This window comes from Saccoglossus kowalevskii, chromosome 18 (assembly GCF_978046115.1).
Source record: "Saccoglossus kowalevskii chromosome 18, keSacKowa6.1, whole genome shotgun sequence".
NCBI lineage: Eukaryota > Metazoa > Hemichordata > Enteropneusta > Harrimaniidae > Saccoglossus > Saccoglossus kowalevskii.
Window position 1 is genome coordinate 8,604,286 of NC_140658.1, and position 24,526 is coordinate 8,628,811.

General features: G+C 34.5%; 4 protein-coding genes across 6 annotated transcripts; all 4 read left to right on the forward strand.

Annotated features, from left to right (window-relative positions):
- Window positions 1-1,211: 1,211 nt before the first annotated feature.
- LOC146731522 (scavenger receptor cysteine-rich domain-containing protein DMBT1-like) lies at window positions 1,212-7,494 on the forward strand. 2 transcript variants are annotated; one of them, XM_085493417.1, is made up of 7 exons: window positions 1,212-1,327; window positions 3,647-3,790; window positions 4,032-4,208; window positions 4,436-4,765; window positions 5,071-5,409; window positions 5,502-5,696; window positions 6,578-7,494. In XM_085493417.1, the coding sequence occupies exons 1-7, from the start codon at window positions 1,225-1,227 to the stop codon at window positions 6,835-6,837; spliced, it is 1,548 nt and encodes a 515-aa protein (XP_085349543.1). In that variant the 5' UTR covers window positions 1,212-1,224; the 3' UTR covers window positions 6,838-7,494. The 2 variants fall into 2 exon arrangements, with proteins under 2 accessions (XP_085349543.1, XP_085349544.1); XM_085493418.1 differs by having other exon boundaries at window positions 4,436-4,738.
- Window positions 7,495-7,599: 105 nt separating this feature from the next.
- On the forward strand, window positions 7,600-9,572 carry LOC146731523 (uncharacterized). Its single transcript, XM_085493419.1, has 4 exons — window positions 7,600-8,634; window positions 8,757-8,978; window positions 9,085-9,169; window positions 9,305-9,572. The coding sequence occupies exons 1-4, from the start codon at window positions 8,589-8,591 to the stop codon at window positions 9,498-9,500; spliced, it is 549 nt and encodes a 182-aa protein (XP_085349545.1). The 5' UTR covers window positions 7,600-8,588; the 3' UTR covers window positions 9,501-9,572.
- Window positions 9,573-14,535: 4,963 nt separating this feature from the next.
- LOC146731524 (scavenger receptor cysteine-rich domain-containing protein DMBT1-like) lies at window positions 14,536-20,818 on the forward strand. Of its 2 annotated transcripts, none has more exons than XM_085493390.1 (7): window positions 14,536-14,651; window positions 16,971-17,114; window positions 17,356-17,532; window positions 17,760-18,089; window positions 18,395-18,733; window positions 18,826-19,020; window positions 19,902-20,818. In XM_085493390.1, the coding sequence occupies exons 1-7, from the start codon at window positions 14,549-14,551 to the stop codon at window positions 20,159-20,161; spliced, it is 1,548 nt and encodes a 515-aa protein (XP_085349516.1). In that variant the 5' UTR covers window positions 14,536-14,548; the 3' UTR covers window positions 20,162-20,818. The 2 variants fall into 2 exon arrangements, with proteins under 2 accessions (XP_085349516.1, XP_085349517.1); XM_085493391.1 differs by having other exon boundaries at window positions 17,760-18,062.
- Window positions 20,819-20,923: 105 nt separating this feature from the next.
- Window positions 20,924-22,902, forward strand: LOC146731525 (uncharacterized). Its single transcript, XM_085493392.1, has 4 exons — window positions 20,924-21,958; window positions 22,087-22,308; window positions 22,415-22,499; window positions 22,635-22,902. Exons 1-4 carry the CDS (start codon window positions 21,913-21,915, stop codon window positions 22,828-22,830), a joined length of 549 nt encoding a protein of 182 aa, XP_085349518.1. The 5' UTR covers window positions 20,924-21,912; the 3' UTR covers window positions 22,831-22,902.
- The last annotated feature ends 1,624 nt before the right edge of the window (window positions 22,903-24,526 follow it).

Below are 24,526 nucleotides of genomic sequence, written 5' to 3' on the forward strand. Positions count from 1 at the left end.
GGTCAAACGCACTGATTTGTCCAATTTTAAAGAAAGGTAACATACACGACACCACTAATTATCGTGGCATTTCCCTATTGAGTTGTTTCGGTAAGTTTTTTACAATTATTATTAACAAAAGAATAGTGAAATGGCTTGATACAAATAATATTCTCAGTGATAACCAGCGTTCTTGTTACGTTATCGCTTTCAACTCAATCTCACGACGTTATATTGCCGTCTCATCTCGCAACAGGCACAAACTAAAGGGAACGGGCAGATTTGCTAATTCGCTGCAATTAGAAGATAATACGGCCCTAAACGAAAGGACAATTTTGGTTACGTAATAGCGTTGGTCAGAGTTTCCATTTCGACACTATAATAATAATTTATTGAAATGCGGACGACTATATCGTTTGACATAACTACATCTTACGTTTTATTCTGTCTCATTAGCATCAATTTATGCACCCAACCTAACTATTCTACACATATTAGACAAGGTGGTTGCTACCAAAAAATGTTCTTATGGTGACTGTAAGATTATTTGGGGGGGGATCTAATTACATAGAAAAAATGTCACTGGGAATATGGCAAGAGAAATCAAACGAAAACACGTTTAATCGCTTTTTCTATCTTTAAGTAATTTTTGCCCGCTTATTTTCAATCCACGACAATTCAATCATAGTCTTAGCTGTTCACCTGTATGCTTTTCGATCCGATGAGTCGATGCGCTTGAAGAAGAAGTACAATACATCTTTCCTCTAAACTGCGCCATCAAATGACAAAATATTTCCACGGCATAAAACAATTGTGATATGATGGCCTTGAATGAGTTGTTTTGATCTGCAGTCGTACATCAATGAAGATTATGATTTTAACATACTAGATGAACAAAAGACTTTCCGACCAAACACAGTTGACTTGAACAACATTGCCATCACCCACATACATCATTTTGACGTCACAGAAGCGTTTTACAGAGATTTTGTATTTAAGTAGAACGATGGCGTTTTTCCCCTGAGAATAAAAAGAACAATGGAATGTGTTTATCGCCTTTTGTATTCATTGTTATGATAAATTGGTTATATTGTTTGTCATAAATTAAACATTTGGGAATCCTTACTTGATAATACCCTAGGAGACTGACCCTGCGCTGAAGGCAACTGCACTACTAATCTTATTTACATATGAATGCGTCATTGTACTTTCCATTATTAGTTCTACCGCGAGACAGCGTAAGTTATGTGTAAACACAGTGCAGGGTATAATATTATGGAACTACATGTGTCAGTCATAATACTATGTGTTGTTAGTATTGGCACTTTTGCCACCGTTAATGGACAAGGTAAGTTCATTTTGCTGTTTCAGCATACACCGTATTACAGACGTGGCACTATTGGTTTTGTATGGAATGGACAACACAATATAGTTCTAATGAAGTGCTTTAGTGATTTCTAATTTACACTACGCCTTCCGTGTACGCTTCTAGCTTGTGAATATGAAGATACCATGCTATAATATCGTGTAATATTAATCGTATCGTATTCATTAGTGGTCACGTTTCGTTGAAATATCAATACTATTGATGCAGACACGGTGCTAGAAGCTTCCAGTTCAGATTCTGTTATTACTAATACACCTATTCAAACTCTACGGTAATTCAATATAGCTAAAGGTATCTGAATGCCTATTTTCAGACACTTTCTTGTTACCTCACCTCAATGGTACCAACAGTTACCATTATATCCACGTTATTGTTATATTACCGTGTACGTGCACAGAATGTATTTCAAGTTGTGTAGCTGACAAATACTGAATTGCAGGCTATAATTCACCAAGCGTTTAACGTTCAAACTTTTGTCATATATACAATGTCATTACCTAATGCCGTTCAGCTGAGTTTTAACAATTGCACTGATATCAGTACACGACTCTTGCAAAGGTAATCGAGAGAAAAAAAAACAAATTGTATATGAATTTACATTGGTTATGTAGTGTAAATGTTGTGAAATGGGAATTTCGCGAGATGGGGTTCTAATGGAAACTCGTATTATAACAATTATTGTGTATTGTTAAATCATATTGCCTTACTACTAAATTTGCTAAAATTAATGTTTGGTGGTAACGATATTTGAATTTCTCATGATTGTCCTAGACCTGATCGGCACAAAATAAAATTAATAGTTTAATTTCGGTGTAACAGAACAAAAGAAAGAATTGTGTTCGTTGTTATTACAAATCAGCAATAATTAATACAAATAAACTTACCTGAAACGACATTAATGTGATTAACACCAATCTTATCACTAATGCCGTCATTAACTCCATGATATTTGTCCATCTCATCGGTTACCTTGTAAATATATTCGGGGCCATCTGACGACGTAACCGTGGTCAATTATCTCTGGTTTTCCCGACCTATACTTTTCTATACTTTTCAGTGCTGATAATATCGCTATAGTGAGCTTCTTCAGGTCAATGGGTTGAATTATTGTTAGCATAACAAAACTTATCAATTTTCCGTATACTCAACATGTGTCGTGTTAATAACTGTACTTCGCGTTTATTTTCCGAACATCAGTGTAAAACAATACCAACAGCGATGCAAGTTCCTCCTTGTTGATATCTTCAAAATTGAGGCAAGTGTTCTTCTTCCTGCAACACATTCAAAACACAGCGGCGTAGCTTTAGTAGCTTTCTGGGCTGAATATTTTCTTTCATTTTATTCATCCCAACTGTCGTGGAACCAAAGCTTTGGTCCCACACCGGGATGATGATGGCATAATGTAAACAAATGAAGCACGCATTCGCAGTAGGATCACTGCACGAGTCATTATTTTTTTATAATCTCAACGGTGGTCATTAGTCACAGTTTCCATGACTCTCAAGCAACTGTATTGTGAGCAATCGGCGTAATAATATTGAACATGAGTTGTAATAATTAGACACTAGCTGCTATATTATATGATATGACACTGACAAATCAATGCAATTGGTGGAAGAACCTTAGGAAGGAAATGCATCATAAAACCCTCAAACACGTGGGTATATTATCAGTAGGCGTTGAAAAGAATATACAGGAAAATCGCTTTTCCTACTGCTTCTGGTACTATATTATCAAGAATTTTATTTTAAAAATTATGTTCCACTGATCAAAAACTTTAATAATGACCACAAAACTATTTTCCACAAAAGTTAAGATATCAAATTGTCACGTTCGTATCACCCAGTATATTTCTGTTTTTAATAATTACTGAAGTGTTTTTTTGAAAATGTTGCATTCTCTTGATAAGATGATATTAGTGAGCTATTATTACACACTGCATGAAACAATACAGTATCATTATTGTTAGCAAGGAACATTATGGCTACTGTGGTTTAAAGAAAATATTGTTGAATTCAAAAACGTATCTTTGAAACTAACGTCAATTATAAATCAGACGATTTAATTCTTACTAAAATAAAACGATATTAAATTACACTAAAGCGAACAATTAGATCATATAAATGTGTTATTGTGGTTTTATATTAATCATCATTGACACACGTGTAATAGTTCAAAGAATATATAAAGTAAACAAATGACAAACCAATCACATTTATTTTACAAAATGTATTAATCACTAAACAACGACTTTGATGTAGAAATATTTCTATATTTCAGTTGACGTCCGACTTTCGGGTGGACAAACGCCATTTGAAGGAAGAGTAGAGGTAAGAAGGAACAATGGTGAATGGATATTTATATGTGCGATGAATACACAGCAATGGAATCTGATGGAAGCAAGAACAGTTTGCAAACAACTGGGTATATGTCTCAAATTATATCTTTATTCACAATCATGACGGAATATCGGTCTTCTGCATATTTATGTAATCTACATGAAGTTTTTAGTACTAATACTTGTTAAATAGGAATAGAACATAAGAACACATTAAACGCATTTAGATATTCTGGTTTGTTTTACCGAACGTGACTAAAATTGTAATAATCTGTAGACTCACTGAAAAAAGAAAACTGAACAACTCTATGCCAATGTCATGTTCAGGTTTTGTCGATGTCATGTGGCTGTGGAAGAACAGTGAGTTTGGTGTCAGTGTTCTGCCAGTGAGTGCATGTAATATCAGCTGTGACGTATCATCCACATCACTAGATGACTGTACAATATATTGGATTGATTCATGTACATGTACAGCTATGTATCAGGCTGGAGTCACTTGCTACTGTGAGTAATATTGTGGTATATATTATATAATATTCAATATTTAATGACTGTACAATATAGTTGAGTGATTCTTACTGGGCATCAGACCAAACTCACTTGCTATGTAAATATTATTGTAATACATTTAGTATGTAATGTACCAGTAATGTATTTTATATCTGCTATAATTTCAAATTGATTATTAAAAATACAATTGTTGACACGTTACATGACGTGTTAACTATTAGTTCCAGGTTTTCGTGGTCGCTATAAAGAAAAAGATCCAATGAGAGTGTTTCCTGTATCTACTAAGAAGGAGATTCCTGCAAGTGAAGTTAACATTCCTACATGTATAAATATTTGTAGAGAGCAGGGTAAATCAATAGCAGTTCTGTCGAGTGCAGATGAATGTTACTGTGGAGATGAAAACACTGAATATTGGCGATATGGAGAAGCTATACCTGGAGAAATGATAAATGAGTATACAGAATATGGTAGTCAACAATGTAGTGGTGATACTGGAACTGATCCTTACAAACAAGCATGTGCAGGTGATTGGCAATTTGATGTATATGATAGTAAGTATGTCACTTTAATCTTATAAAAATCTTTATTTTTAACATCAATATGTGCGACTAAAATCTGTATATTTTTTTTGACAGACTTGGAAATTGAAATAATGATGAAATTGTATAACCATGACGATACAGTCATGTTCAATACATAAAATATATAACCTATCTTAACGATCGAGCGAATTCACCCCACAACACTTTATGCAAGTATTCTATGATATGCATAAAGGTCTTAAATAACCCTGTATCTTATTGTTCATAGAATGCGTACAAGTAATATGATATGTCAATATCTCTATATTTTACAGCATATATTGGTGCATGTGGGGGAGACTACACTACTGATACTGGTTATATATATTCTCCAAACTTTCCTGGTTTATATCCTCCTAATCACTCATGTATATGGACTATAACTGTATCAGACAATAATATCATCGAACTTAGTATACTGATGATGAAATTATCCAGTGGTGATTTCTTGACTATCAGAGATGGAAATGTTCATTCGACAATATTGCTTAATTATACTGGTATAAATAGCTATGAAGGGGTTCTTACAGTCAACAGTTCCAGCAATGCATTATGGCTTCAGTTTTTCTCAAATCATAGCAGCACAGATAAAGGATTTGTTATAGCTTATCAAGGTATTAAACGATCAACAAAACACTGCAAATTTTCTACATTATTTGAAGTTCATTCAACTTATGTCACGAATATTTTTGAATTCATATTTTAGATACATCTCTGCAACTGTGCACAACACCCACAGTCACGGATCACTTGATCATCTCATCTGCACACCACAGTGATATTTTTAACCATGGTGACGTCATCACTTTTACCTGTAAATCAGGATATGGATTGATTGGAGAAAGGCTCATATCGTGTCAGGATGATGGACAGTGGAGTAATAATATACCTACATGCACAGGTTAGCCATTAGAACATTTCCGTTCCTATTGTGGCATCAACATTATGTGTGCATCAGGAGATAAATTGATAAAAGTAACTTTTAATTTGAATGGAAATCAATAAATCAGGAAAGTGCAATTGAGCCCAAAAACAAAAGGATCTTGTGAGATGGTTCAAATAAGAAATAGATTTGGTGAACTTTTTTTCAATCTTTGTGTCTATGATAATACGCGTGACACGACGACAATGACGGCACATCAAGTAGGTACCAATTAACCATTGCCCTTCTCACTGCATCATGAATGAAACAAAAATGGCAGCCTAGTGAGCTGGCACATTGCATCGCAAATTGTACCAGGCATGACAACAGTTCCAGTGTGACATGGCGGATGCATAACCTATCACGAATGTGGTCTCAACAATAGTTTTCACATTTATTTCCGTGAGCGGGTTGCTAAACTCTTGGTGTCATCATCAGCCACCGTGACCAAGCCACCAGAGAAGGCTTCTGGTACGACATAACGTCACGCTTAAAGAGCCACCTATTCTATCAATATTTTTTGTATAAGACTGGACCACCCTCTAATTTCTGAAGTAAATTTTATTCGACTTAGTTTGAAAAATAGTAGCTTCCACAATATGTATAATTCGTAATTAAAGCTGAAGACGGTGTTACATAGGAAATCGTAGGGAAAAGTATCAAAGCAATGCAATGCACGAAGCAACGCATTTAATGTGTTATTATGTGTATATGATATAATTGAGTTGCACAGATGGCGTGTGAATGGTTTCTATCATAGTATGGTACACCATGTAAACAATGCATGGATACTGGCAGTTGGTCACAATGTAAAGGTTAGTTACTCAGTTAAAAATTAAAACTTTTTTTTTTCATTTCAGCTGTATCCTGTGGTGTCCCGCCATCATTCTCTAATGCCTACCATACCCATACTGACTATACCTATCCAAACACTGTATACTATCAATGTGTAGATGGTTACTATCATAGTGGTAGTGATACACCAAATAAACAATGTATGGATACTAGTAGTTGGTCAGTTGGTATAGAACCAAAATGTACATGCAAGTTATTCAATTTAACATCAAAACACTACATTACGCAGTGTACCACCATCATTCTCCAGTGCCTATCTAATTGATGCTGTCAACACCTATAACAAGTATACTTTCAAAATGTAAATACATAATGTCATAGAAATATCGGTAAAATGTGTAAACGATATGTGAATACTGACAGTTTATCTATTACATTTATTCGGTTTATCATCAACATGTTGTGTTTATTTCAGCTGTATCATGTGGTGTCCCACCATCATTCTCTAATGCATACCATACCAATACTGACTATACCTATCAACACACTGTATATTATCAATGTGTAGATGGTTACTATCATAGTGGTAGTGGTACACCATATAAACAATGCATGGATACTAGTAGTTGGTCAGTTGGTATAGAACCACAATGTACAGGTTAGTCACAGCTCTATCCTGGGGTGACCCAACATGGAACTGGTAATTGGTTAGTTGGCTTTGCCACAATGTGCAATTTAGTGATTCGGTTCAACAATATTAGCATAGTGTTTTATTTCAGCTCAATCATATGGTGTGGCATCATTAATTTCCAATGCCTACCATATTAATACTAACTATACCTACCAAAACAATGTTTAATTTCAGTGTGTAGATTGTTACTATCATTGTAAAAGTAATGTACCATATAAACAATGTATGTTTTCTGGTAGTGTGTAAATTGGAGTAGAATCACAAAGTAAAGTCTAGTCCATTTCAAAATCAGCATATTGTTCTCATTTTAGCTGTATCTTGTGGTGTTCCACCGTCATTCTCTAATGCCTACCATACCAATATTGACTATACCTATCCAAACACTGTATACTATCAATGTGTAGATGGTTACTATCATAGTGGTAGTAATACACCATATAAACAATGTATGGATACTAGTAGTTGGTCAGTTGGTATAGAACCGCAATGTACAGGTAAGTTATTCAATTTAACATCAAAACACTACATTATGCAGTGTACCACCATCATTCTCCAGTTCCTACCTAATTGATGCTGTTAACACCGATAAAAAGTATACTTTCAAAATGTAAATACATAATGTCATAGAAATATCGGTACAATGTGTAAACGATATGTGAATACTGACAGTTTATCTATTACATTTATTCGGTTTATCATCAACATGTTGTGTTTATTTCATCTGTATCATGTGGTGTCCCACCATCATTCTCTAATGCATACCATACCAATACTGACTATACCTATCAACACACTGTCTACTATCAATGTGTAGATGGTTACTATCATAGTGGTAGTGGTACACCATATAAACAATGCATGTATACTAGTAGTTGGTCAGTTGGTATAGAACCACAATGTACAGGTTAGTCACAGCTCTATCCTGGGATGACCCAATATGGAACTGGTAATTGGTTAGTTGGCTTTGCCACAATGTGCAATTTAGTGATTCGGTTCAACAATATTAGCATAGTGTTTTATTTCAGCTCAATCATATGGTGTGGCATAATTAATTTCCAATGCCTACCATACTAATACTGACTATACCTACCAAAACAATGTTTAATTTCAGTGTGTAGATTGTTACTATCATTGTAAAAGTGATGTACCATATAAACAATGTATGTTTTCTGGTAGTGTGTAAATTGGAGTAGAACCACAAAGTAAAGTCTAGTCCATTTCAAAATCAGCATATTGTTATCATTTTAGCTGTATCTTGTGGTGTTCCACCGTCATTCTCTAATGCCTACCATACCAATATTGACTATACCTATCCAAACACTGTATACTATCAATGTGTAGATGGTTACTATCATAGTGGTAGTGGTGCACCATATAAACAATGTATGGATACTAGTAGTTGGTCAGTTGGTATAGAACCACAGTGTTCAGGTGAGTTAGCAATAATAATAATAATAATAATAATAATAATAATAATAATAATAATAATAATAACTAGAGTTAAGCAATAGGGTTTGATGTATGTATCCAATTTGCATTATTTTTATTTTCAGCCATTCCAACAAAAACGGTTGTAACCTATACGCCAACATCTTTCCATAGTAAGATTCACAGGGAGTCGACGGCTTATTCATTCGAATACTCAACAGAAACAGAGAAGACTAATACATCAGATATATCAGACAAATTCAACTTATCATGCACGATGTGTGCAGGTTTCTGTGAAGGAATTTACAATCCGAAAAGATATAAAAACCTGGGAAATACATCAAATGGTAAAGTCCTGTTAGATTGATTTTTCTTTTTTTGACCTAAGTTCTAATGAACAATATCAAAAATTCACTTCAGCAAAATTATTCATTTACGATATTCTTTTGATAGATATCCTTGCAGTCAGTACAGTACTGTCGTTTTTATTGGGAGCCAGTGTGACGTTTTTCGCACAGTATCTCTGTCGAAAATTACGGTAAGACCAATGACAAACAGTTTGAAAAATATTTCGTTTTTATGAGTATGTTAAAATACATATTTGAATATATTGATGTATCATTTCTCTAATTCAAAATGTTCTATACATTTTGTATTTTCATATTCAATACAGAAATCGTACAACAAATTATGATATTGACCCGGCAACACAGATAAATTTAGAGGAAGATAATTATACATCGTTAAATCTTACTGGTATCTCAATTGACGTGTACCAATCACTGAACAATCGGCCAATGTATCAAAATGAACCAGAAACCCAAGAAAGTGGCATTAGCGACTATGAAGAAGTGCCGAATACGAAATGAAATGTTAAGTTGAATCCTGTATATACTGTGATTTGTTTAGCAACATGTAATAAAATGAGTGAATGGCTTATATGTCTATTGTTATGTCTGAATGATATTTGTACAATGTGCAGCGAGGCCACCATAATGCCTGATTTTAGATTGAAAATTCCCACATAACGTAGTCATAGTCAACTTATGTTATGTTATTTGATTTTCAGTTTTAAAAACACAATCTTGCAATTGTAAAATTGTTGACAGAGAATTGGTGAGTTAATGTATTGACCAAGGGAAACTTCAAAATATTTTAATAAATGATTAAAGGTAGTAAAACAATCTACAAAATAAATAGTAATCCCGATAAGGAACACGTTTAGTTATATAACGACTAACCAGGAAATAGCGGGAATCTGCAATACTGATGACATAAACATAATTTTCAGCAAACTACAAATCTTCCTGTTCAATGATAACAAACGGGAAAACCTAATAGAAACCCTTGAACATAAATGGTTCGTCAGAATGAGCATGCTAGCGAATCTATTCTACAAAGATGCACTGCATAGAACAAATTCCCATGATTATTATGTTGGATAAGAATGTCGTAAATCATGATAAAGATGATATAGTTAAAGCCACGAGATAAGAAGAGATGTTATCAAGTGCTCCCGGGCAATTTGGATATTCATCTATCTTCGTGAAAATGTTACAAATGGCCATTCCTACTTTTTTCGGTAAATTGTAGTACACATGTGGTATAAAATCATGTTGCCTGTTACCCCCAGTGTCATTTTTAGGTTAATAGAACAAGTTATTGAAATATGTCTTATTCACACAATACTCATACTAGTATATTATGGAAACAGAAGTCTATATATTTTCGATATTCATGGAAGCGACATTAAATGAGTGAAATAACATTGATTAAATTGTATTGAATACAGAGTAGAGATGCCAACAACAGGTCCCAGCATAGTTACTATTCTTTGTATGGTGGTCGATCTAGACTTGTATATGGCTTTTGACACTGAAGCGATTCTGGAAAAATGTCAAGACCCTACAGGCCGCTTTTAGTTCTTTTCCACATTTATTCAGCGTATGATCTAATTGTAACATTGCAGTGACAAACTTCAAGTGCCATCATCACGAACTTGATTCACACATATCCAGTAATATATCTGCATTGATATCTTGATTTTAGGTTTGTTCGTTATAGTTTTTGTCGTAGTTGTGGTCATAAAGATATATGAAGTTGTAACGCAGCTCTTCTGACCAAATTTGACTGGGAACCGTTCATTTTGACCATGCCAGGACAAGGTAAGCAAAGCAAACGCGATGGTCTTCGACCACGTACAGACAATGGCGGTGCTGGTAAAGAAGAAGACGATGATTACGTAACTACTCAGACTGAAGCAACTGATAGAACTCAACATGAACCTAAATTGGATACAATATTGTCTAAACTGGACAAACTTGATAAACTGGATAATACAGAAATTGAGGTAAAACGTATTGCCAACGATTTAGGAAAACTTGACAAACGAATTGATGACGTGGTGGCTTCGTTGGAATTTAGTCAGAACGATATCCAGGTGTTACAAAAGAAACTCGACGAAACAACACATGAGTTAAGAAAGGTCAATTATCGTAATGACGAACTTGATAACTATATTAGACGTGAAAACTTACGATTTTATGAAATAGGTGAGCAACCAGGTGAGGATACAGAAATGGTACTAAGGAAATTTATATGTGACGAGCCTGAGCCAGACGCCATGGCAATTGAATTTCAACGGATTCATCGGCTACATGGCCAACGCAGTAGAGATAGACCGAGAGGAATAATTGCACGATTTGTTAGATATAAAGATCGCGAGAAAGTTAGATAATCAGCGGGAAATCTGAAGGATACTGCGTATTCGGTAAGAGAAGACTACAGCCAGGGAGATTTATAAAAACGACGTGAATTGATGCCATTGCTTAAACAAGCCCGTCGTGATAATAAAAGAGCATTTCTCGTCGCCGACAAATTGTATATCGATGGTAATATTTATAACAAAGTACAAAATGGAAGGAATAAAGAAACTGAGAAGAACGATGACTAGAACGTAAGGGGGACTCATACGTACGTACATAACGATTTTGAATTACGAATCGGGTATTGGAATGTACATGGACTGGGTGATAAAACTCAGGATGACGAGTTTTTAAGTTGTATAGCTGCATATGATTGTTTATGTTTAAGTGAAACGTGGCTACCTAGAGAAAAGCAGGTCGATATAAATGGGTACGTGACCTACACTTTTCATAGGAGTAGGAAACACAAAAGGGCTAGGAGGGAAGCGGGAGGTTTTCTCATTTTGATTCGATTAGAGTTTGCAAATCTAATGGAATTAGTGGAAAGTAACGATGATTTAATTTGGTTTAGAATTTCGGCACAAAAAAGCAGGAGAACTAGAGATTTGTTTATTTGCTTCACCTACATCGTACCTGAAAACTCAACAGGTAACGTACTTAGGAATGCCAATATTACAACATTCGGCTCAATTGAACAACAACTATGTAAATACAATGATCAGGGTGACGTAATCATTTGTGGGGACATGAATGCCAGAACTGGAAACATGTGTGATTATGTTAAATTAGATGGAACAAATCATTTACCATTGCCGGACGATTACGTCACTGATGACCCAATTGAATTGCGTCAAAATAGTGACAAAGTAATTAATAAATAAGGTGAGTTAAATATGTGTATTAGTACTAGAATGAGAATTTTGAATGGAAGATTTGGTACAGACATACCGGGGAAATACACATGTTTCCAAATACGTAATGGCATAGCATTAGGTGTCAGTACAGTTGATTACGTGATGGTTTCTGATTCGATGTTAACAGGTGATTTTTTGAAAGACTTTAGGGTCGGTGATATCACACGGCATTCTGACCATTCACTTTTAATATTAACGGTGGTATTTTGTGAATTTTCTGAACAGGAAATCGGAAATAAGTATCAGGATAGAAACGTGTTCGATGCTGAAAGCCATGCGGCGATAATGTATGACTTGAGGGGTGAAAGTCGGGCAGATTTTATCGAAACATATAATACACCAGCAATAACGGCTGAGATTAATGAATTGAAAACAAAATAATTATAATATTGACAAAAATGGGGTTGAATTGGCACTGTGTGATATCGAGAATATCTTACACAAAGTTTCGAAAACTGCAATGATAGAGAAAAAGGCGTGGGGGAAAAATAACTATAAAGAAACCTTGGTTTGACATTGAGTGCAAGGAAATGAGAAGCGAGGTCAACGAACTTTATAAATACATAAATAGGGATCCGACAAATCGAACGGTATACTGTACTTTGGCGAATACAAAACGTGTTTATAAGAAAATGCTGAAACGGAAGAAGCGTGAATACCGGAAAAAAAACAAATTATTGATTTGGAATCAAGTTGTTTTTCAAAAGATTATTCATTTTGGGGTAAATTTCGTAGGCTTACCCAGTCAGAAACTGGGACAAACCCAAATATTTCGAACACAGATTGGTTTAATTATTTTGAGCGTTTGAGTAAAGTGCCAGTGTCCGAGACAGTGGGCTCTGAAATTCCCACTCATGATAATACACGACAAGATTATATTGATACTGTACAACTTGATATGGAGATTAGTACGGAGGAAGTGACAGCTGCAATAAATAAATTAAAAATTAAAAAAACAACCCGGGTTTGATGGCTTTAGAAATGAGTTATTCAAAAATAGTAATCAAGATCTTATCAAGTGTTATACAAAGGTCTTTAATTTGATTTTGAATAGTGGGCATTTCCCAGAGACCTGGTCAAACGCACTGATTTGTCCAATTTTAAAGAAAGGTAACATACACGACACCACTAATTATCGTGGCATTTCCCTATTGAGTTGTTTCGGTAAGTTTTTTACAATTATTATTAACAAAAGAATAGTGAAATGGCTTGATACAAATAATATTCTCAGTGATAACCAGCGTTCTTGTTACGTTATCGCTTTCAACTCAATCTCACGACGTTATATTGCCGTCTCATCTCGCAACAGGCACAAACTAAAGGGAACGGGCAGATTTGCTAATTCGCTGCAATTAGAAGATAATACGGCCCTAAACGAAAGGACAATTTTGGTTACGTAATAGCGTTGGTCAGAGTTTCCATTTCGACACTATAATAATAATTTATTGAAATGCGGACGACTATATCGTTTGACATAACTACATCTTACGTTTTATTCTGTCTCATTAGCATCAATTTATGCACCCAACCTAACTATTCTACACATATTAGACAAGGTGGTTGCTACCAAAAAATGTTCTTATGGTGACTGTAAGATTATTTGGGGGGGGATCTAATTACATAGAAAAAATGTCACTGGGAATATGGCAAGAGAAATCAAACGAAAACACGTTTAATCGCTTTTTCTATCTTTAAGTAATTTTTGCCCGCTTATTTTCAATCCACGACAATTCAATCATAGTCTTAGCTGTTCACCTGTATGCTTTTCGATCCGATGAGTCGATGCGCTTGAAGAAGAAGTACAATACATCTTTCCTCTAAACTGCGCCATCAAATGACAAAATATTTCCACGGCATAAAACAATTGTGATATGATGGCCTTGAATGAGTTGTTTTGATCTGCAGTCGTACATCAATGAAGATTATGATTTTAACATACTAGATGAACAAAAGACTTTCCGACCAAACACAGTTGACTTGAACAACATTGCCATCACCCACATACATCATTTTGACGTCACAGAAGCGTTTTACAGAGATTTTGTATTTAAGTAGAACGATGGCGTTTTTCCCCTGAGAATAAAAAGAACAATGGAATGTGTTTATCGCCTTTTGTATTCATTGTTATGATAAATTGGTTATATTGTTTGTCATAAATTAAACATTTGGGAATCCTTACTTGATAATACCCTAGGAGACTGACCCTGCGCTGAAGGCAACTGCACTACTAATCTTATTTACATATGAATGCGTCATTGTACTTTCCATTATTAGTTCTACCGCGAGACAGCGTAAGTTATGTGTAAACACAGTGCAGGGTATAATATTATGGAACTACATGTGTCAGTCATAATACTATGTGTTGTTAGTATTGGCACTTTTGCCACCGTTAATGGACAAGGTAAGTTCATTTTGCTGTTTCAGCATACACCGTATTACAGACGTGGCACTATTGGTTTTGTATGGAATGGACAACACAATATAGTTCTAATGAAGTGCTTTAGTGATTTCTAATTTACACTACGCCTTCCGTGTACGCTTCTAGCTTGTGAATATGAAGATACCATGCTATAATATCGTGTAATATTAATCGTATCGTATTCATTAGTGGTCACGTTTCGTTGAAATATCAATACTATTGATGCAGACACGGTGCTAGAAGCTTCCAGTTCAGATTCTGTTATTACTAATACACCTATTCAAACTCTACGGTAATTCAATATAGCTAAAGGTATCTGAATGCCTATTTTCAGACACTTTCTTGTTACCTCACCTCAATGGTACCAACAGTTACCATTATATCCACGTTATTGTTATATTACCGTGTACGTGCACAGAATGTATTTCAAGTTGTGTAGCTGACAAATACTGAATTGCAGGCTATAATTCACCAAGCGTTTAACGTTCAAACTTTTGTCATATATACAATGTCATTACCTAATGCCGTTCAGCTGAGTTTTAACAATTGCACTGATATCAGTACACGACTCTTGCAAAGGTAATCGAGAGAAAAAAAAACAAATTGTATATGAATTTACATTGGTTATGTAGTGTAAATGTTGTGAAATGGGAATTTCGCGAGATGGGGTTCTAATGGAAACTCGTATTATAACAATTATTGTGTATTGTTAAATCATATTGCCTTACTACTAAATTTGCTAAAATTAATGTTTGGTGGTAACGATATTTGAATTTCTCATGATTGTCCTAGACCTGATCGGCACAAAATAAAATTAATAGTTTAATTTCGGTGTAACAGAACAAAAGAAAGAATTGTGTTCGTTGTTATTACAAATCAGCAATAATTAATACAAATAAACTTACCTGAAACGACATTAATGTGATTAACACCAATCTTATCACTAATGCCGTCATTAACTCCATGATATTTGTCCATCTCATCGGTTACCTTGTAAATATATTCGGGGCCATCTGACGACGTAACCGTGGTCAATTATCTCTGGTTTTCCCGACCTATACTTTTCTATACTTTTCAGTGCTGATAATATCGCTATAGTGAGCTTCTTCAGGTCAATGGGTTGAATTATTGTTAGCATAACAAAACTTATCAATTTTCCGTATACTCAACATGTGTCGTGTTAATAACTGTACTTCGCGTTTATTTTCCGAACATCAGTGTAAAACAATACCAACAGCGATGCAAGTTCCTCCTTGTTGATATCTTCAAAATTGAGGCAAGTGTTCTTCTTCCTGCAACACATTCAAAACACAGCGGCGTAGCTTTAGTAGCTTTCTGGGCTGAATATTTTCTTTCATTTTATTCATCCCAACTGTCGTGGAACCAAAGCTTTGGTCCCACACCGGGATGATGATGGCATAATGTAAACAAATGAAGCACGCATTCGCAGTAGGATCACTGCACGAGTCATTATTTTTTTATAATCTCAACGGTGGTCATTAGTCACAGTTTCCATGACTCTCAAGCAACTGTATTGTGAGCAATCGGCGTAATAATATTGAACATGAGTTGTAATAATTAGACACTAGCTGCTATATTATATGATATGACACTGACAAATCAATGCAATTGGTGGAAGAACCTTAGGAAGGAAATGCATCATAAAACCCTCAAACACGTGGGTATATTATCAGTAGGCGTTGAAAAGAATATACAGGAAAATCGCTTTTCCTACTGCTTCTGGTACTATATTATCAAGAATTTTATTTTAAAAATTATGTTCCACTGATCAAAAACTTTAATAATGACCACAAAACTATTTTCCACAAAAGTTAAGATATCAAATTGTCACGTTCGTATCACCCAGTATATTTCTGTTTTTAATAATTACTGAAGTGTTTTTTTGAAAATGTTGCATTCTCTTGATAAGATGATATTAGTGAGCTATTATTACACACTGCATGAAACAATACAGTATCATTATTGTTAGCAAGGAACATTATGGCTACTGTGGTTTAAAGAAAATATTGTTGAATTCAAAAACGTATCTTTGAAACTAACGTCAATTATAAATCAGACGATTTAATTCTTACTAAAATAAAACGATATTAAATTACACTAAAGCGAACAATTAGATCATATAAATGTGTTATTGTGGTTTTATATTAATCATCATTGACACACGTGTAATAGTTCAAAGAATATATAAAGTAAACAAATGACAAACCAATCACATTTATTTTACAAAATGTATTAATCACTAAACAACGACTTTGATGTAGAAATATTTCTATATTTCAGTTGACGTCCGACTTTCGGGTGGACAAACGCCATTTGAAGGAAGAGTAGAGGTAAGAAGGAACAATGGTGAATGGATATTTATATGTGCGATGAATACACAGCAATGGAATCTGATGGAAGCAAGAACAGTTTGCAAACAACTGGGTATATGTCTCAAATTATATCTTTATTCACAATCATGACGGAATATCGGTCTTCTGCATATTTATGTAATCTACATGAAGTTTTTAGTACTAATACTTGTTAAATAGGAATAGAACATAAGAACACATTAAACGCATTTAGATATTCTGGTTTGTTTTACCGAACGTGACTAAAATTGTAATAATCTGTAGACTCACTGAAAAAAGAAAACTGAACAACTCTATGCCAATGTCATGTTCAGGTTTTGTCGATGTCATGTGGCTGTGGAAGAACAGTGAGTTTGGTGTCAGTGTTCTGCCAGTGAGTGCATGTAATATCAGCTGTGACGTATCATCCACATCACTAGATGACTGTACAATATATTGGATTGATTCATGTACATGTACAGCTATGTATCAGGCTGGAGTCACTTGCTACTGTGAGTAATATTGTGGTATATATTATATAATATTCAATATTTAATGACTGTACAATATAGTTGAGTGATTCTTACTGGGCATCAGACCAAACTCACTTGCTATGTAAATATTATTGTAATACATTTAGTATGTAATGTACCAGTAATGTATTTTATATCTGCTATAATTTCAAATTGATTATTAAAAATACAATTGTTGACACGTTACATGACGTGTTAACTATTAGTTCCAGGTTTTCGTGGTCGCTATAAAGAAAAAGATCCAATGAGAGTGTTTCCTGTATCTACTAAGAAGGAGATTCCTGCAAGTGAAGTTAACATTCCTACATGTATAAATATTTGTAGAGAGCAGGGTAAATCAATAGCAGTTCTGTCGAGTGCAGATGAATGTTACTGTGGAGATGAAAACACTGAATATTGGCGATATGGAGAAGCTATACCTGGAGAAATGATAAATGAGTATACAGAATATGGTAGTCAACAATGTAGTGGTGATACTGGAACTGATCCTTACAAACAAGCATGTGCAGGTGATTGGCAATTTGATGTATATGATAGTAAGTATGTCACTTTAATCTTATAAAAATCTTTATTTTTAACATCAATATGTGCGACTAAAATCTGTATATTTTTTTTGACAGACTTGGAAATTGAAATAATGATGAAATTGTATAACCATGACGATACAGTCATGTTCAATACATAAAATATATAACCTATCTTAACGATCGAGCGAATTCACCCCACAACACTTTATGCAAGTATTCTATGATATGCATAAAGGTCTTAAATAACCCTGTATCTTATTGTTCATAGAATGCGTACAAGTAATATGATATGTCAATATCTCTATATTTTACAGCATATATTGGTGCATGTGGGGGAGACTACACTACTGATACTGGTTATATATATTCTCCAAACTTTCCTGGTTTATATCCTCCTAATCACTCATGTATATGGACTATAACTGTATCAGACAATAATATCATCGAACTTAGTATACTGATGATGAAATTATCCAGTGGTGATTTCTTGACTATCAGAGATGGAAATGTTCATTCGACAATATTGCTTAATTATACTGGTATAAATAGCTATGAAGGGGTTCTTACAGTCAACAGTTCCAGCAATGCATTATGGCTTCAGTTTTTCTCAAATCATAGCAGCACAGATAAAGGATTTGTTATAGCTTATCAAGGTATTAAACGATCAACAAAACACTGCAAATTTTCTACATTATTTGAAGTTCATTCAACTTATGTCACGAATATTTTTGAATTCATATTTTAGATACATCTCTGCAACTGTGCACAACACCCACAGTCACGGATCACTTGATCATCTCATCTGCACACCACAGTGATATTTTTAACCATGGTGACGTCATCACTTTTACCTGTAAATCAGGATATGGATTGATTGGAGAAAGGCTCATATCGTGTCAGGATGATGGACAGTGGAGTAATAATATACCTACATGCACAGGTTAGCCATTAGAACATTTCCGTTCCTATTGTGGCATCAACATTATGTGTGCATCAGGAGATAAATTGATAAAAGTAACTTTTAATTTGAATGGAAATCAATAAATCAGGAAAGTGCAATTGAGCCCAAAAACAAAAGGATCTTGTGAGATGGTTCAAATAAGAAATAGATTTGGTGAACTTTTTTTCAATCTTTGTGTCTATGATAATACGCGTGACACGACGACAATGACGGCACATCAAGTAGGTACCAATTAACCATTGCCCTTCTCACTGCATCATGAATGAAACAAAAATGGCAGCCTAGTGAGCTGGCACATTGCATCGCAAATTGTACCAGGCATGACAACAGTTCCAGTGTGACATGGCGGATGCATAACCTATCACGAATGTGGTCTCAACAATAGTTTTCACATTTATTTCCGTGAGCGGGTTGCTAAACTCTTGGTGTCATCATCAGCCACCGTGACCAAGCCACCAGAGAAGGCTTCTGGTACGACATAACGTCACGCTTAAAGAGCCACCTATTCTATCAATATTTTTTGTATAAGACTGGACCACCCTCTAATTTCTGAAGTAAATTTTATTCGACTTAGTTTGAAAAATAGTAGCTTCCACAATATGTATAATTCGTAATTAAAGCTGAAGACGGTGTTACATAGGAAATCGTAGGGAAAAGTATCAAAGCAATGCAATGCACGAAGCAACGCATTTAATGTGTTATTATGTGTATATGATATAATTGAGTTGCACAGATGGCGTGTGAATGGTTTCTATCATAGTATGGTACACCATGTAAACAATGCATGGATACTGGCAGTTGGTCACAATGTAAAGGTTAGTTACTCAGTTAAAAATTAAAACTTTTTTTTTTCATTTCAGCTGTATCCTGTGGTGTCCCGCCATCATTCTCTAATGCCTACCATACCCATACTGACTATACCTATCCAAACACTGTATACTATCAATGTGTAGATGGTTACTATCATAGTGGTAGTGATACACCAAATAAACAATGTATGGATACTAGTAGTTGGTCAGTTGGTATAGAACCAAAATGTACATGCAAGTTATTCAATTTAACATCAAAACACTACATTACGCAGTGTACCACCATCATTCTCCAGTGCCTATCTAATTGATGCTGTCAACACCTATAACAAGTATACTTTCAAAATGTAAATACATAATGTCATAGAAATATCGGTAAAATGTGTAAACGATATGTGAATACTGACAGTTTATCTATTACATTTATTCGGTTTATCATCAACATGTTGTGTTTATTTCAGCTGTATCATGTGGTGTCCCACCATCATTCTCTAATGCATACCATACCAATACTGACTATACCTATCAACACACTGTATATTATCAATGTGTAGATGGTTACTATCATAGTGGTAGTGGTACACCATATAAACAATGCATGGATACTAGTAGTTGGTCAGTTGGTATAGAACCACAATGTACAGGTTAGTCACAGCTCTATCCTGGGGTGACCCAACATGGAACTGGTAATTGGTTAGTTGGCTTTGCCACAATGTGCAATTTAGTGATTCGGTTCAACAATATTAGCATAGTGTTTTATTTCAGCTCAATCATATGGTGTGGCATCATTAATTTCCAATGCCTACCATATTAATACTAACTATACCTACCAAAACAATGTTTAATTTCAGTGTGTAGATTGTTACTATCATTGTAAAAGTAATGTACCATATAAACAATGTATGTTTTCTGGTAGTGTGTAAATTGGAGTAGAATCACAAAGTAAAGTCTAGTCCATTTCAAAATCAGCATATTGTTCTCATTTTAGCTGTATCTTGTGGTGTTCCACCGTCATTCTCTAATGCCTACCATACCAATATTGACTATACCTATCCAAACACTGTATACTATCAATGTGTAGATGGTTACTATCATAGTGGTAGTAATACACCATATAAACAATGTATGGATACTAGTAGTTGGTCAGTTGGTATAGAACCGCAATGTACAGGTAAGTTATTCAATTTAACATCAAAACACTACATTATGCAGTGTACCACCATCATTCTCCAGTTCCTACCTAATTGATGCTGTTAACACCGATAAAAAGTATACTTTCAAAATGTAAATACATAATGTCATAGAAATATCGGTACAATGTGTAAACGATATGTGAATACTGACAGTTTATCTATTACATTTATTCGGTTTATCATCAACATGTTGTGTTTATTTCATCTGTATCATGTGGTGTCCCACCATCATTCTCTAATGCATACCATACCAATACTGACTATACCTATCAACACACTGTCTACTATCAATGTGTAGATGGTTACTATCATAGTGGTAGTGGTACACCATATAAACAATGCATGTATACTAGTAGTTGGTCAGTTGGTATAGAACCACAATGTACAGGTTAGTCACAGCTCTATCCTGGGATGACCCAATATGGAACTGGTAATTGGTTAGTTGGCTTTGCCACAATGTGCAATTTAGTGATTCGGTTCAACAATATTAGCATAGTGTTTTATTTCAGCTCAATCATATGGTGTGGCATAATTAATTTCCAATGCCTACCATACTAATACTGACTATACCTACCAAAACAATGTTTAATTTCAGTGTGTAGATTGTTACTATCATTGTAAAAGTGATGTACCATATAAACAATGTATGTTTTCTGGTAGTGTGTAAATTGGAGTAGAACCACAAAGTAAAGTCTAGTCCATTTCAAAATCAGCATATTGTTATCATTTTAGCTGTATCTTGTGGTGTTCCACCGTCATTCTCTAATGCCTACCATACCAATATTGACTATACCTATCCAAACACTGTATACTATCAATGTGTAGATGGTTACTATCATAGTGGTAGTGGTGCACCATATAAACAATGTATGGATACTAGTAGTTGGTCAGTTGGTATAGAACCACAGTGTTCAGGTGAGTTAGCAATAATAATAATAATAATAATAATAATAATAATAATAATAATAATAATAATAATAATAACTAGAGTTAAGCAATAGGGTTTGATGTATGTATCCAATTTGCATTATTTTTATTTTCAGCCATTCCAACAAAAACGGTTGTAACCTATACGCCAACATCTTTCCATAGTAAGATTCACAGGGAGTCGACGGCTTATTCATTCGAATACTCAACAGAAACAGAGAAGACTAATACATCAGATATATCAGACAAATTCAACTTATCATGCACGATGTGTGCAGGTTTCTGTGAAGGAATTTACAATCCGAAAAGATATAAAAACCTGGGAAATACATCAAATGGTAAAGTCCTGTTAGATTGATTTTTCTTTTTTTGACCTAAGTTCTAATGAACAATATCAAAAATTCACTTCAGCAAAATTATTCATTTACGATATTCTTTTGATAGATATCCTTGCAGTCAGTACAGTACTGTCGTTTTTATTGGGAGCCAGTGTGACGTTTTTCGCACAGTATCTCTGTCGAAAATTACGGTAAGACCAATGACAAACAGTTTGAAAAATATTTCGTTTTTATGAGTATGTTAAAATACATATTTGAATATATTGATGTATCATTTCTCTAATTCAAAATGTTCTATACATTTTGTATTTTCATATTCAATACAGAAATCGTACAACAAATTATGATATTGACCCGGCAACACAGATAAATTTAGAGGAAGATAATTATACATCGTTAAATCTTACTGGTATCTCAATTGACGTGTACCAATCACTGAACAATCGGCCAATGTATCAAAATGAACCAGAAACCCAAGAAAGTGGCATTAGCGACTATGAAGAAGTGCCGAATACGAAATGAAATGTTAAGTTGAATCCTGTATATACTGTGATTTGTTTAGCAACATGTAATAAAATGAGTGAATGGCTTATATGTCTATTGTTATGTCTGAATGATATTTGTACAATGTGCAGCGAGGCCACCATAATGCCTGATTTTAGATTGAAAATTCCCACATAACGTAGTCATAGTCAACTTATGTTATGTTATTTGATTTTCAGTTTTAAAAACACAATCTTGCAATTGTAAAATTGTTGACAGAGAATTGGTGAGTTAATGTATTGACCAAGGGAAACTTCAAAATATTTTAATAAATGATTAAAGGTAGTAAAACAATCTACAAAATAAATAGTAATCCCGATAAGGAACACGTTTAGTTATATAACGACTAACCAGGAAATAGCGGGAATCTGCAATACTGATGACATAAACATAATTTTCAGCAAACTACAAATCTTCCTGTTCAATGATAACAAACGGGAAAACCTAATAGAAACCCTTGAACATAAATGGTTCGTCAGAATGAGCATGCTAGCGAATCTATTCTACAAAGATGCACTGCATAGAACAAATTCCCATGATTATTATGTTGGATAAGAATGTCGTAAATCATGATAAAGATGATATAGTTAAAGCCACGAGATAAGAAGAGATGTTATCAAGTGCTCCCGGGCAATTTGGATATTCATCTATCTTCGTGAAAATGTTACAAATGGCCATTCCTACTTTTTTCGGTAAATTGTAGTACACATGTGGTATAAAATCATGTTGCCTGTTACCCCCAGTGTCATTTTTAGGTTAATAGAACAAGTTATTGAAATATGTCTTATTCACACAATACTCATACTAGTATATTATGGAAACAGAAGTCTATATATTTTCGATATTCATGGAAGCGACATTAAATGAGTGAAATAACATTGATTAAATTGTATTGAATACAGAGTAGAGATGCCAACAACAGGTCCCAGCATAGTTACTATTCTTTGTATGGTGGTCGATCTAGACTTGTATATGGCTTTTGACACTGAAGCGATTCTGGAAAAATGTCAAGACCCTACAGGCCGCTTTTAGTTCTTTTCCACATTTATTCAGCGTATGATCTAATTGTAACATTGCAGTGACAAACTTCAAGTGCCATCATCACGAACTTGATTCACACATATCCAGTAATATATCTGCATTGATATCTTGATTTTAGGTTTGTTCGTTATAGTTTTTGTCGTAGTTGTGGTCATAAAGATATATGAAGTTGTAACGCAGCTCTTCTGACCAAATTTGACTGGGAACCGTTCATTTTGACCATGCCAGGACAAGGTAAGCAAAGCAAACGCGATGGTCTTCGACCACGTACAGACAATGGCGGTGCTGGTAAAGAAGAAGACGATGATTACGTAACTACTCAGACTGAAGCAACTGATAGAACTCAACATGAACCTAAATTGGATACAATATTGTCTAAACTGGACAAACTTGATAAACTGGATAATACAGAAATTGAGGTAAAACGTATTGCCAACGATTTAGGAAAACTTGACAAACGAATTGATGACGTGGTGGCTTCGTTGGAATTTAGTCAGAACGATATCCAGGTGTTACAAAAGAAACTCGACGAAACAACACATGAGTTAAGAAAGGTCAATTATCGTAATGACGAACTTGATAACTATATTAGACGTGAAAACTTACGATTTTATGAAATAGGTGAGCAACCAGG